Genomic DNA, 14,489 nt, shown 5'->3' on the forward strand with positions numbered 1-14,489 from the left:
CCAGCTGTGACTGATGGGAGTTGTAGTCCAAAGCAGGTGGAGGTGCCACACTGGCTGCCCCTGCCCTATGGTGCAGAGGAAGACCCACAAAATGTCCTATCCACATATTCACATATTTATTACTATACAGCCGATCTGCCATCACACCACCCTGCCCGGCAATAGCGGAGATTTGGAAGGGACCTAACTGTACATATCTGACTCGTCCAGGATCTCTGACTTGATGATTTCCTCAATGACATCCTCCAGTGTCACCAGGCCCAGCACCTCATAGAAAGGGTCACCTTCGCCTTCATTGTTCACCTTCTGGACAATGGCCAGGTGCGATTTACCTATGGGAGAGAGAGCGAGATAAGCTATTACAGCACCACAGAAAGAGTCACAAGTGTTATGCATTCTGGAAACATATCATCTGCCTGGTTGCTGCTGCAGAGTCCTGGGAAAATGAAATCCTATGACTGTGGCCAACTCACCCTAAGCTGTCCCTCTTGCTCAGAGACAGCTGGTCATAGACGGTGGGAGGGTTGGAATCTTGGAGTCAGATCCAACTAACTTCTACTAAGAACAGACCCACTCCAATTAGAGGATCTAAGTTAGCCGTGTCTATTTCAATGGGTCTACTCTGATGTAGGACTGGCACTGGTCACAAACAACCCTTGGTGTCAAGATGTGGGGTCAGGGGTTGTATTCAACTATGTCTTACTCAGAGTAAACCCACTGAAATTAAATAACTTAAGGTAGTCATGTCTGTTAACTTCACAGGGTCTACTCTGAGTAGGACTAGCACTGGATACCACCCCAAATGATGTGAGGAAATCAAACCAGGGACCAAGGGAAACTATAGGGATTAGTTTTAATTTAGGGAAGGGTACCGCACACTCTAAACAAAGGGCTTGAATGATTTTGGTAGGAGGCCAAGGTGCCCACAGCAGGCCAGAGTGAGTTTGTGAATCAGGTGGCTCAATAGGGCTCTGCTTGTTTGCCAGGCTAGCTTGAGCACACGAGCAGGGACAGGGCTGTGGGAAGTTTTGGAGGCAGGGATGGCAGTGAGAGGCAGAAGGTTCCCACATGAATACAGTCTGAAAAAATAAACCAGAAGTCTTTTGCACAATGCTCTCCTGTTCCTCACTCTTGGGGCATTCATGAAACCCGGTGGAGGATCAGTCTGTGCAATTTTGACTGCTATTACAGCATTAGAGAGACAGAAAGGCAATTAGATGTCCTGGCAATTAAGGAGGGGGGAGAAGCACTTTTCTCCCCTTCTGCGCTGTGGGTGGGAGGAGACCTCCCAGGCTAGGCAGGAATTCTTCTCAGCCACTGCTGATTGGAAAGGTGGTTTCTGAGACACGGAGGGGGAGCTGCAATTTCATGCAATTCTTCTCCTTCAATGTCGAACTGCTCACATGAGTAGACCACGGGCGAGTGGGAATTTGGAAGAGATCGCTGGGTGCTTAATGTCATCTGTGCCAGCTCTTGGTTCCCATGCCAGCCCCATTTCCACTATACATTTAAAGCAGGATCTTACCACTTTAAACAGCCATGGCTTCCCCCAAAGAATTCTGGGAACTGTAGTCTGCTAAAGGAGCTGAACGTGATGGGGAGACCCCTCTTCCCTACCTAGAGCTACAATCTCTGGAATTGATTTGGAATTGCAGCTACCTTTTGGTAGCAACGTTTAAAAAGTTGGTTTTGCCTGTTTTCACTGATAAGTTCATTCCTTTATTTTATTTGCAAACTGCTTGAGGTTTTCTTGTTTTTTGCAATCACACAGTATATAATTTTTGTGAAAAAAATAATTAAACAGTTAAATAACAGGAGGACAAAAAGCCACCGCCCATGATGGAAATCTGGGAATAAGAGTTCAAGAGCGCTGCCTGATGGACAGAAGGGAGATCTTATTTCTTGATTTAATCCTGCCCTGATGAATGAAGTCCTTGGAACCAGTTGCCTTTCTCTGCGCTGCGGTTCTTCCTGAGCACATTGTTGGAAACTGGCAGGTCATGTGCTAGCCACAAGATAGTGGAGATCAGCAGCAGGGCCTGGTGTTGTGAAGCAAAGATGCCTAGATGAGCCTGACTCTGGGGGACACTAAAGCTGGGAGCTTTCCTGCCCTTTGGAGCTGTTAAGCTGTGAATACTCTGAAGGTGCTCTCGGCGGGACTCTTTCCAGAATGCAACAGGGACATACCGTATTTTTCGCTCTATAGGATGCACCCGACCATAGGAAACACCTTGTTTTTGAGGGGGAGAACCAGAAAAAAAATTCTCCCCCTCTCTGCGCAGCGCCCCTTCAGCAAAGCGGCAGGAGAAACGGAGCCCCTTCCATGTCTCTTGCCGCTTCGCTGGAGGGGTGCTGCGCAGAGAGGGGGAGAATTTTTTTTCCTGGTTCTCCCCCTCTAAAACAAGGTGTGTGCAGTGCGTTCAAGGTGCGTTCAGTCGCCTTCAGTGAATGCAACCCGAAGCCTCCGGAGCGAGGTGGGAGTTCCTTCGGGTTCCTTCCGACCTGCTCTTTGGGGCTGGCAGCTCCGGCTTTCCCCCGCCAGCCCCAAAGAGCAGGTCAGGGAGCAACGGGAAGGCTGCTGCTCCCCGAGCTTGTGGGGCTGGCGGTGGGGGAAGCCCGGCTTTCCTCCACCCCCAGCCCCAAAGAGCAGGTCGGGGAGCTTGTCAGGGCTGGCGGGGGAAGCCTGGGTCTCCCGCCAGCCCCACGGACCACACATTCTCTCCATAAGACGCACAGACATTCCCCTTAGATTTTAAGAGGAAAAAAGTGCATCTTATGGAGCGAAAAATATGATACATCACCATGCAGAGCTATGTGGGGAAAGTTCTGGACTCAAGCCTTCCTCAGAGCATTTGGTCTGCTCTGCTACTGCACAGTTCCCCCAAATTTCTGATCGTCAAAGCACCCCTCCAAAAAGTTAGGGTGATACAAGAGGAATCCGCAACATACTCCATCCCATCCCCCCTCATCGCCCCCAACAGAAATACAGCATTATCTGGTCATTAAGTATCTTCAGTCGCTGAGCTGTGGGGGTTTTTTTTGTCACCCCGCTTCTGGGTTACTCCCCCTCCCCAAAATAATGGTTTTTAGGATTCTTACATGTGGTTGGTGATGTTTTAACCACTAAGCTGGTGCCCTCCAGATCTGGCCCAGCCATCTTGCCATGGGAGCTGCAGTCAACTAACATCTGGAGGTGCCACATTGGCCACGCATAAGGACTGAGCTCACCTTTGGTATCTACCATTTCATATGCTTAATTGGTCTTCTCCATCTAATCATCTTTGTAGGCTAAATCATTTATGTTGTCATTTTAACACTGTGTGATGCTATTCATAGGCAAACTTGTTTTAATTAATGCACGGGGGCAGAGAGCCATTTTGCCTGCATGCGTTGATTCCAAACAAGAATGTGCAACACATTTCAAATACAAAAAAGCAAAGCAAATACAAAAGAGGCACATTTTGATCCATTACTAAGTAATGTAAAGGACAAGAACGGCCTGTCCTCAGAGTCACCTTGACCAGCTTGGCAGATGTGCGGGACTGCAGTTGCCACCAGTGCTGGCTGGGGCTGATGGGAATTGTAGTCCAAAGGCTGCCTCAAAGCCAGGAGGTCAGCATTTGCCTCATGTGCTCTCAGAATGCGCTGAGGAAGGAATGGGGCCACAGGTGCTTGCCCTGCCCCATCCTTGCTGGCTCCACCCAAACATCGTCATGTGTTCATCTGAGTATGTTTATAATCTCCACCTGAACGGGAATCCTGTGCAAACTGGGCTTCCCAATTACATGGAGGGTTCTAAGCAAAATTAGCTGAATGTCCAAAAATTCCCCCCACCCCCACCCCCACCTTCCTGCTCAACATGCAAAGATGTGGGGCTGAAGTTGACCAGAGCACATTGTCCTGCTGCTCCCCTGATGCGTTAGAGCTGAAGACTTCCTGTGTCAAAAGTGCCTGAGTGTCCCAATCAAACCAGAGTAGAAATTAGCCAGAATTCCCTGATCCCAGGGGAGGTTGAACTAGCAAGAGGCAAGGCAGGGCTAACAGATCATGCAGAGACGTGGCAGGCATCCTCCTTTGGGCTGGAGATTTTGCTGAGAGAGAAATGAGTTCCAGGGGCTTGGAAACGCTCCCTGCAAAAGGAGGGGCCAGCACCAGAAGTCCCCCGTCCCCCCGCTTCTTCTCCCACTTTGAGCGGGAGAAGGTTTCTCAGGTAGAGAGCTGGCCCTGGGAAAACGGGGGAGGGGGGACCCACTCCTGCATGGGACTCATGGGGTTAGAGGGTTCCCTGTGGGGTTGGCCTTTTGTCCCTGTATCCCCATTCAAAGTAGCCCCCCAGCAAATAAATAGTTCGTTTCCTAGTCAATCTGATGAGAGGCAAGGAAGGGCCCATCTTTAATCTTTAATTCCAGGAGAAATACATAACTTCTCATGACAAATGTGCTGTTTCTATATCACTGAATTGCATAGCAAAGACAGTCAGGGCAATCGTCTTCTTCCTTGGAATAGTAATGCTGCTAAACTCTACTGGCCAGAGCTTAATATGAAATCCTTCTTTGCTACAGAACGGAGCGTGGCCTTTCACCTCTCACCTCAGTTGCTAACTCCCCTGGAAACATCACTGGGTCTCTGCACTCCCAACAGCAGCATCATTATGATCATCATTTGTTTATTATTAACAAAATTAACAGACCACTCTTCATTACAAAGTAACCACAAGGCAATTTCCAAGGTATCTGAAGACGCAGGGCAGTGTCCGGCCACATTCAGTGGGGCTGACTCCCAAGTATGTGAGGTTAGGCAGCAGGTAAAACCAAACTAGCTTGGGTATCTCCAAAGGCCTGAAAGAACACGTTTTTGTAACCAGGTCTAGAAGCTGAGTAATGTTGCCTCCATCTGCACTTCCAGAGGGAAAGCATTCCACAGCTGGGGCACCACTACAGAGAAGGCCCTGTCTCCTGTCCCCTCTCCCTTGATCTCATTGCCTTAGCCAATCTGTCAAAAGGGAAAGGCACCCTGAGAACTACCTGGGTCCCAAGTATTTCAGGCCGAAACAAACACTTTGAATTGGGCCCAGGAACACAGAGACATGCAAAACAGATGGAGGCTAACTTTGTGCAGACACACCTGTCAATAACCTGGCAGCAGAAAACCAGATGCCACTTATTCACCCCCTCACCAATTAAATTTTTTATTATTTGTTCTATTTTTAAGCCACCTTTTATTGATTAAGATCCCAGAGTGGTTTGCAATATATGCAAGTAAAACAATAAAATGGAAACCAAATAAAACCATATGTACTAAACATAAATTTAAAATAAACAGTATACAGTGGTACCTCGGGTTAAGTACTTAATTCGTTCTGGAGGTCCGTTCTTAACCTGAAACTGTTCTTAACCTGAAGCACCACTTTAGCTAATGGGGCCTCCCGCTGCCGCCAGAGCACGATTTCTGTTCTCATCCTGAAGCAAAGTTCTTAACCTGAAGCACTATTTCTGGGTTAGCGGAGTCTGTAACCTGAAGCGTATGTAACCCGAGGTACCACTATACTTACAACTCGCCTTGAACTCACCACTTTCTTCCAGAGGTTCTGCCCTGATACATGCCCCTCTGCTTGCAAGCATGAAATGTCCTAAAGCAGCTGTTTGCCCAAGGCGAGAAAAGAATTGCCTCCAAGTGACCAGGCACAGATTTCTCCCCACTCAAAACACCTCCATGTGCCACAGACAGCTTATATCCTTAGCATGTTGTGTCCAAGCGGGCTAGTAATTTTTACAGACACTCCCCTCACTGCCCTGACCCCCCCCCCCACATACAGGCTCTCCAGGACTTCAGATGGGGTCTCTCTCTCAGCCCTACCTGGCGGGGGTGAGGGCTGTACCCGAGACCTTCTGCATGCAAAGCAGACACTCTGCCACCGAGACACGGCCCCTCTGATCTTAATAGCGGAAATGAATCTTTGGGGAAAGGTAGTAATGAACACGTTAATTATGGCAATTATGGTCTGTGCATCAGAAAACGACGTCAACACACATTTAAGACACTATGAGGGAATACAGCAGTTCAGATAGTAAGAAGGCAGGAGGATGGACAGCACCCCACTGACCCTCGTGGGCTAGCCTCTGTTGCCACTGCGGCATGGAGGGCCAGAGCCAGGATCCTTATGGGTGCCTTCCCCTGAGGAACCAAACAGGCTCGTTCCCACAGCACCTTGCTGGCCAAGTGGCACAAGGAACACACCAAGGAGGCAGCCATGGAATAGAGGAGTGCTGTCTGAGGGCCCAGAAGGGACAGTCTGGAGACAGAGGCTTCAAGGGCCTCCGTTTGCTCTCAGCTTCCGCTGGGGATATTTGCCTCCTCAGCCTGGTCTGTGATCCTGCAAGTCCTGAACTGCCTCACTGCATGGGATCTGGTGTCAGACCAGAACATGATAATTCTGCTTTTGCTAGCTGTGGGGAGAGGCAATGTTGTTTTAAAAAAAGTGTAAAACAACTTAAAATTACTGGACACAATTCATGGGCAAGCAAGTTAAAATGATGTAACTCAGAACAGATCCTGAAGCTGAGGCTCCAATACTTTGGCCACCTCATGAGAAGAGAAGACTCCCTGGAAAAGACCCTGGTGTTGGGAAAGATGGAGGAGAGGACGACAGAGGACGAGATGGTGGGACAGTGCTCTCAAAGCTACCAGCAGGAGTTTGACCAAACTGCGGGAGGCAGTGGAAGACAGGAGTGCCTGGCGTGCTCTGGTCCAGGGGGTCACAAAGAGTCGGACATGACTAAACAACAACAAACTTACCCTTGTTTTTAACCACTCACCAGAGGTGACTAGGAATTCCACCCATGGGAGTGAGAGATTGCTCAGCCCCTCCTCCCACAGCCCTCATCGAATCTTAGAGTTGGAAGGGACCCAGGGTCATCTAGTCCAGCCCCCTGCAATGCAGGAATCTCAGCTAAGCATCCATGTCAGACGGCCATCCAACCTCTGCTTAAAAACCTCCAAGGAAGGAGAGTCCACAGCCTCCCGAGGGAGACCGTTCCACTGCCCAACAGCTCTGACTGTCAGGAAGTTCTTCCTGATGTTGAGTCGGAATCTCCTTTCTTATAACTGGAAGCCATTTTTAAAATGGCGGGCACTGGGCAGGAAGTGGGGAAAGCCCTCACTTCCCCACCCAGCAGAGAAACCAAGCGGGCTGCCAACAGAGGCATGGGCACTCTGCCATCTCCTGGCTGCCCACTGCATTTCCACAGTGAGTGTGCTCCCTCCTTTGTTTCCAGTGGGTTGGTGGTGGGGAGAAGGCACAGCCCTTCCTTCTGTTGCCCATCAGCTGCACAGCAGGCACATCTCCTGTGCATCTAGTGTAGAAACACAGCGGGCGAAAGGCAAGGAGTGATCCATGCCTCCAGGCTGCTTCTGTGTCAGACACCCAGGACAGGCCTTTGGCTCCTGTGCAGCCGGCACAGAGACACAGAGAGCTGGTGGCAAAACAACAGAGCACTTCTATGCTGAACATGCAGGAGTGATGCAGTTTTGTGTGCTCAATGAGGGGGGAAAGCAGCGGCAGGAGGAGCAGAGGAAGCGTGAAGGCTGGCGTGTTCTGCCCTCAGGGCTGGCCTGGAAGGTGCAGCCAGTGGATAATGTGGCACCTTGGCTGCGCACTGCAGGGCCCAATCAGACACATGTCACACCATGCCGGAAGGAACCTCAGTGGCTGCCTGTCAGCTTCCAGGACAGGTTTAAGGCTTTGGCTCTGAGCTACAAAGCCCAAAACAGCTTGGGATCAAGTTATCTGACGGATCACCTCTTCTCATAGTGCCCCATTCAGTCACTGCAAAGGGCTGAGGAGCCCCTTAACTGTACACCATTGTGGAGAATTGTGTTTGGTGGTGACCGGGAAGAGAGCCTTTTCTGTGGTGGCTCCCTCTTTGTTGGAATCACTTCCCAATGGAATGCAAACGGGCGGCAAAACTATTGGTGCTATGGTGCCTTCACACCGATGTTCCCAGGTCCTTGCAATGTTTAGTTCCAGAAATGGCATTATGTTAATTTGCCCTGTTGTTGCATTTCATTTTTTGAAGTTTTTAAATCTTTTGATTTTTGATATTTTTATTTGCTTAATAGAGTGCGGCATTCTTGCTGATCTGTCTTGAAATGCCATATGACAGGCAATCTACAAACAGCTAACTAAACTAACATTTTAGTTGGAGAGGCATTTTACGCACCATCTGCTCATAAGCGTGGATTCTCACCACCCTTGGGTGGAATGAAGTGCCATTACACCCCAATAAAGTCACATCTACAACGCTGAGTCTGAACTTTGTCCTGTGAGCAGCGGTGTAGGAACTTTGCAAGTGGACAGCAATAAGAGGCAGCCCAGGCCCCCAGGGATCCATCCCACAGAGCAGGGAAACCAAAGTAATTAAGAAGCAAATGCACAGCTCCCTTCCCTCCCAACCTCTCCTCTCTGCCTGATAAACCCAGGATTATGGGTTTAGGAGACTAGGAAATCCAGAAGCAAACAGCTGGTGGGTGGTAAACTCCTTGAGGCAACAGGAAAGAGAGAGGGGTGTTGCTAAGAAACTGCAGCCTGGGCAAGGCTGGGGATCACAGCAGAGACCACCGCCACTGCCGCCACTTTTTCCTTGTCCCTAAAGAAGATGGCATAGGAACACAGGAGAAGGGCACAAGAACCTGCCTTCTACCAAGCTCAGGGCCTGTCAGCAGCAGCCTTCCCCACCCAGTTGGACTACAACTCCCAACAGGCTGTGCGGTCCTGGGCTGGTGGGAGTTGTAGTCCAAGCCACCTGGAGGGCACCAGACTGGACAAGGACTAGCAGTGCCTCTCCAGGGTTTCAGACAGGTGCCTCTTCCAGGCCAACCTGGAGACCCAAAGTGTGTGCTCTACCCACTGAGCTGACTACCGCCCTTCCCTTACGGCAGGGGCAGGGGTGTCGTGACGCTCTGGGCACTGCCGGACTCAGTACAAGACAACCGGAGTCTGCCTTAATTGTATGTAAATGTACAGTCTGCATGGTTAGTTAATATGTTGCTGCCCCTTTAAGCAAAAGCCAAGCCGCTCTCTCTGAAAAGAGAGGGAAGCCTGGACTAGAAGCAGACCCCAGGTCCATCTGGCTCTGTGCTGCCTGCTCTGACTGGCAGTGGCTCTCCAGGGTCTCACACAAGGGTCTCTCCCAGCCTCACCCGGAGATGCTGAGGATGGAACCTGCAGGACAGGTGCTCTAACGCTGAGCTATGCCCCCCCCCACCACCGCCCCAGGACAGTCAAGTTTTAGGCCTCTGTTCAATTGCACAAACAGCTCAGCAAGAAAGTTAATTTGTTCCCCTCTTCCTGCTTAGAGCCCAGGCTGCAAAGGTGTGTTTTTGAAAAGGAGCCAGGTGGACAGGATGAGGGAAGACTTGAACTTGGAACAAAGGCTTAGGACAGGACTCACTGAGAGTGTCTGCTTCACAGTGTGATTTATTGTGTTGCACACTGTCTACATGTTTATTAATATGATAACACTCATTTCCTTACCCACTACATTAATTTTCAATAGTTGCGGGAACTCTCCCTTTCTCTGTGCTTCTGTAGGAACATACTAACCCAGCCCTTGCCGCTGGCACCACTGGGGGGGGGCAGGGCGTGGAGGGTGCTCATCACCCTCCACCCTCCCCCAGCCCTTGCTGCAGAGCCAGAGAGGACATGACGGGATCTCTGTGGAGGGCGGCTGGTTTGCACACACACCCACACCCCAGATTGTGTGCCCGGGACCACCCCCTGCCCATGCTATGCCACTTCATAGGACTGAAATTTGTTTCTTTCTTAAGAAGACCAACTGACATATCTTTTTTTGCAGATTTTATTTTGGATCTCCAAAAGAATGGACATCAATGACAAGGACAGGATATGTCCCACAGAGTCCACAGAGCGACTCTGAAGACCTATTTTCATCCTTGTGAACCAAGGTGATGCCTTCAGGCCCTGGCATCAGTGATGATGGGCTAGTGATGGGACTGAAAACTGAGATGTCCTCGGTTCTTTATCCAGGTCTTCTATGTCACCTCTTTTGGTGCTGCGCTGCTGCATGAATCAGCTGATCTGTGGGATAGCGGGGGGGGGGGGGGGCAAAGACACAGCCTTTTGGTGCCCCGATGCCCTGTGGATCACCTTGCTTGTGCAGCACCAAAAGACGCACATCTTTAATCCATGCTTTAAAAAAAAAAAAAAAAGTGTTGTTGAATAATTAAAAAAATGGGACTAGATATTTTGTTTTGGTGCCCACAACCTGGTTTCCAGGAGCCATGTGGCGAATAGCTTTTAAATCCCAGTTTCTCGCACTGATCCTGAATCATATCAATGGGAAGAAGGGGGCAAGAGAGTATATCTGGACCATCTGTAGACCTGTGTAGCCTTTCAGAACCACAGAAAGAAATGGCCCAACAAATACTGGGATAAGAATAGGGCATTTTCCATAGCTGATGGAAACTTGGGGCAAATCCCACCATTACAGATGGGTATCAATCTATAAAACCAACAGCCAGTTCAGAAGACCTACATTTCCACCCCCCTCCATTATATAAAGAAGTAAAAAAGCACCTATATTAAACGTTGAAAGGAAGGGGTGACAAACTGACCCCCCCCCTTTGACCCAGCCTGAAGGCATAGTTCAGATCTAAATAATAAGAGTAAAATCCAGGTAAGCACTGGAGACAGTCCAAAAGTTGCTTATGTCAGTATAAAGGAAGATGCTAATGCAATCGTGTATTATGCAATGCAGCAGGCACAGTTTGTCCCGCAGAGTCTTTGTTTCTGTGCTGGATGAATGGCCATAAGTCCACCATAAAAGTCTCCCTCTATTTTTGCCCTCTAAGTACACAAAGCTTTTCGTCTGTTTTTCAGACAATGACATTATACCATTTTTGTACACTTAAACCCTTTACCTCTCTCCAATTTCTAGCTATCAGTATTCTTGCTGCCATTAATAAGTCACCAATTAAATGTTTATATAATAACCCTAGGTTGTTTCCACTGAATATGTCCAACAATACTATTTTGGGAGGTTTTCTTTCTTCTTCTTTAACAGGTTGTCCCAGTATTTTTTATTAATTCTACAAAGATCTCCTCCTAGATGTCCCACAACAGTGAGGCTTATGATACATTCACATTCATGATGCTTTTAAAATATAGAATCATAGAGTTGGAAGGGACCACAAGAGCCATCTGGTCCCAACATGGGGCTCAAACCCATGACCCCGGGGTTAAGAGTCTCATCCTCTCCCAGCTGAGCTATCCCAGACATGTATCAAGCCTCTTTAGTCTATCCTTTTAAAGTAGTGGTGTTAACCTGGACTGATCAACTCCAAAGTGTATTGATGGCCCAGAACAATCTCCTGACATAAAGAGCTGTGCTGGAGACCCCAAATAGGTCATTGCCTTTTAGTCTACCTGTTGACAGATGCCCTCAGCGAAGGGCTCGGTGCCATTCTCTACCAATGCCATGAAGCCAGCTGAGATACTGGCTATGGGTCAAGGACATTAGCACCAGGACAGAAAACGTATCACAAGCACTCAGGAAAACTGGAGTTCCTGGCCTTGCAGTGGATCGTCGCAGAGAGGCTCCAGAGCGATCTCTATTACTTATGAGATGGGCTTGTCCCACATGTGCCCACTTGGCCGCTTCGATCGGAGGAGCTGGCACTGCTACAGGTGCCACACAATGCCCGTTCTGCATTTGAAGGTGCTCAGTTGCTTCATGTGGCAGGACCTGCACCCTGGGACTCCCTGTGCTCTTCTTGACACCTGCTGGAACATTCCTGGTCAGACAAGCCGACTCAGCTGCTTAGAAAGTTGAGGTGATTTTAATCTGTCTTAGTATTTTAATTTTTGTATGTTTTATAGTATGGTTGTGATTTTTCCTCGATTATATTGTTTTATCTTTTTGTAAACTGCTTTAAGGTTTTTTACAATCAAGAAGTGAATAAATTTTATGAAATGAATGAATTAATATTATGGTCTACAAAAGAGCTTTCCAGACTTTTCAGGTTAATGATACACCTTTTAGACATGCATCATTTTGCGACACAGTAATTCAGTTTTACTAGCAAACCAGAGGTTAAACTAACCCCTTTCCAGCCCCCGGAGGAGTGTGGGAAGCGCTCGTGGAAGACACCTCTGACACTGCAGCCGACACACTAACGGGTCACAACACACAGTTTGGAAAGCTCTGGCTACAGTGATAACACCGCCTTAGAATATGGCTCTACCTCCACCAGGTATAACGCCACCATTCACTGGCAGGTAGCAATAATGGCTGATTTCAATTTCAGCATCAAACATCACCCTGGGAAGTCCAAGGTGAAAGCTGATGTCCCTTGGCTAGTGAATCTAAGAGATAACAACTGAAGCTGTCCTCACAATTTTACAACCTGCAGATAGACAGAAAGAAGACTCTGTGTCTTGGGTGGCAGCTCTTACCTGCCAAAGACAAGATACTGTTTTTCCTAACATCTAAAGCTATGAGATGCAAACGTTTGTATGAATATTTTGTTTTTCTGTTAATTATGCTGCTTTAAATGTACGTATATTGTATATTTAACCTTCATATATAATGCTTTGACATTTTGCAATGTTTTATTTGATGTTTTAATTTAGATTGTAAACTGTTTATCATATTTTTTTTTAAAAAAGAGATAAAGCCGTATAGAAATGATTTGAATAAATTAGTCACTTTTTCCCTCACAACACACATGCATAGTTCTTCTACTGAACCTTAGGCAAGGCACTGAGCTTTTGTTATCTGGCAAGCAGGAAACACACAAAGCCTTGAGAAGCAGATCCAAATGACTCAACTCAGCCTCTCGCTCAGCTCCAAGCCCCATCCTTGCTTTATCAAACTACCACAAGATATGGTGATGGTCACAAATTTGGGGAGCTTTTTTAAAAAGAGAGAGAGAGAGAAGGACAAAATCAGAGAGAATGGTTCCACCAGTGTCAGCCATGGCAGACTAAGAAAAGGTCAAGGCTAAAAGGCAGTATATCGCCAAATGCCAACAGGCACTACCACACTTTGTGGCTACGAAAACATGTTAATTGTATGTCATGTGGGGGGGGGGTGGAACACCAAATTGTGTGCAGCATGATGCTACGCATGTTTACTCTGAAGTAAGTTCAGCGGCAGCGCGGTGGCAGCGGGAGGCCCCATTAGCTAAAGTGGTGCTTCAGGTTAAGAACAGTTTCAGGTTAAGAACGGACCTCCGGAACAAATTAAGTATTTAACCCGAGGTACCACTGTACTGGCTGAACAGTCTGGCTCGGCAGAAGGCAGCTTCCCAACTCCTAGCTCTGCAACATACACAAACATCTCTTGCTGGGAGGTTTCAGTCTGCTAGCGCAGCCAGACTGCTGTGTGCTCTGTCACCGGGTTCCCAGACAGCCATAATTGAAGAGGATTAAGTCACACTAACTCCAGTTCCAAAAATAGGCAATGGTGACCTCACGCAGCAAGAAGGCTCCTGCGGCCAGCAGTGACTCCGTGCAATGCCATCATCAAACAACCTGGGAAGAGATTGGGGGATTGCTCCCCCCAGTCCAAAATACTTCAGGCAAGTGGAATTGCAGGAGACCCCTAGTCCACCCCCTGGATTTCTGTATCAAGCACCATAGCTTTTAAGCTCTCTTACTGCACGCCAGGTCCACAGGCTCCGGGATGCTCCTGCGAGATCCTGCAGGAACTTCGGTGGTGTAGCGGGGACCCAGTGGCATAGCGGGGGGGGGGGAGGCCCCAGGCGCAACATTTTTAGGGGGCGCAACCAGGCACCCATCCACAGGTGCCGGCTTGGTGGCAGGAATTCCTGCCCTGCCCTGGCAAAGGCGGCAGAGCAGCCCATTGGGGGCTGCCACTGCCAAGCAAGGGGCATCCTGGCAGGACCTCTCCCCAGGTGCCTGTCCTTCTCTGCCTGCCTGTCGCTGCCAGAGATCTCTGGTCCCTGCACTAAAAAGAGCTGGTGAAAATGACACCAAAAGCCAGAAAGTGAAGCAGTTGTGGTGTGACATATAGACAGACAGACAGACAGAAACGCAGGCTTACTCAGGATGAACCCACTCAGCCTCAGGGCACAGCGTTTCCATATGGCAGGCATTACAGCCTTTGAGCCTGGAGGCTCTGTTCATTACAATTCCAAATATCATAATCACTAGCTTTTGTATCTCACGTTTCCCTCAAGGAGCTTGAAGTGGTGTACATGATCTCCCCCCCCCCCCGCCGCCGCCGCCGCCACATAATCTTCACAACAACCCTGTGAGCTGATGACTGAGCAGGGGACTTGAACCCTCGTCTCCCAGGTCCTAGTCCAATACCCTAACCACAACACCACACTGGCTTTCTATGCCAGTGCAGCTGCCAAGGCCAATTAAGAACCCAAGGATGGTCTTGCTGGGTCAAATCCTAGTCCAACATCCTTGCTTGAATGCTAAAGGCAGCCGGTCTGTGTTG

At 48.8% G+C, this 14,489-nt stretch overlaps 1 protein-coding gene across 3 annotated transcripts in view; it reads right to left on the reverse strand.

The window, feature by feature from the left end:
* The window catches only part of CNNM4 (cyclin and CBS domain divalent metal cation transport mediator 4), a gene marked incomplete at its 5' end in the record, with an annotated part of 47,243 nt that overhangs the window by 15,855 nt on the left and 16,899 nt on the right, over nt 1-14,489 (reverse strand). For all 3 annotated transcript variants that reach the window (XR_014158954.1, XM_081872117.1, XM_081872116.1), the window contains one exon: nt 189-332. Coding sequence is in view for 2 of the 3 variants with exons in the window: in XM_081872117.1 (XP_081728243.1) it covers nt 189-332 (144 nt within the window). The remainder of the gene's footprint in view (nt 1-188; nt 333-14,489) is intronic.

The sequence above is a fragment of the Podarcis erhardii genome, assembly GCF_964252035.2.
Source record: "Podarcis erhardii genome assembly, chromosome: 7".
Lineage (NCBI taxonomy): Eukaryota > Metazoa > Chordata > Lepidosauria > Squamata > Lacertidae > Podarcis > Podarcis erhardii.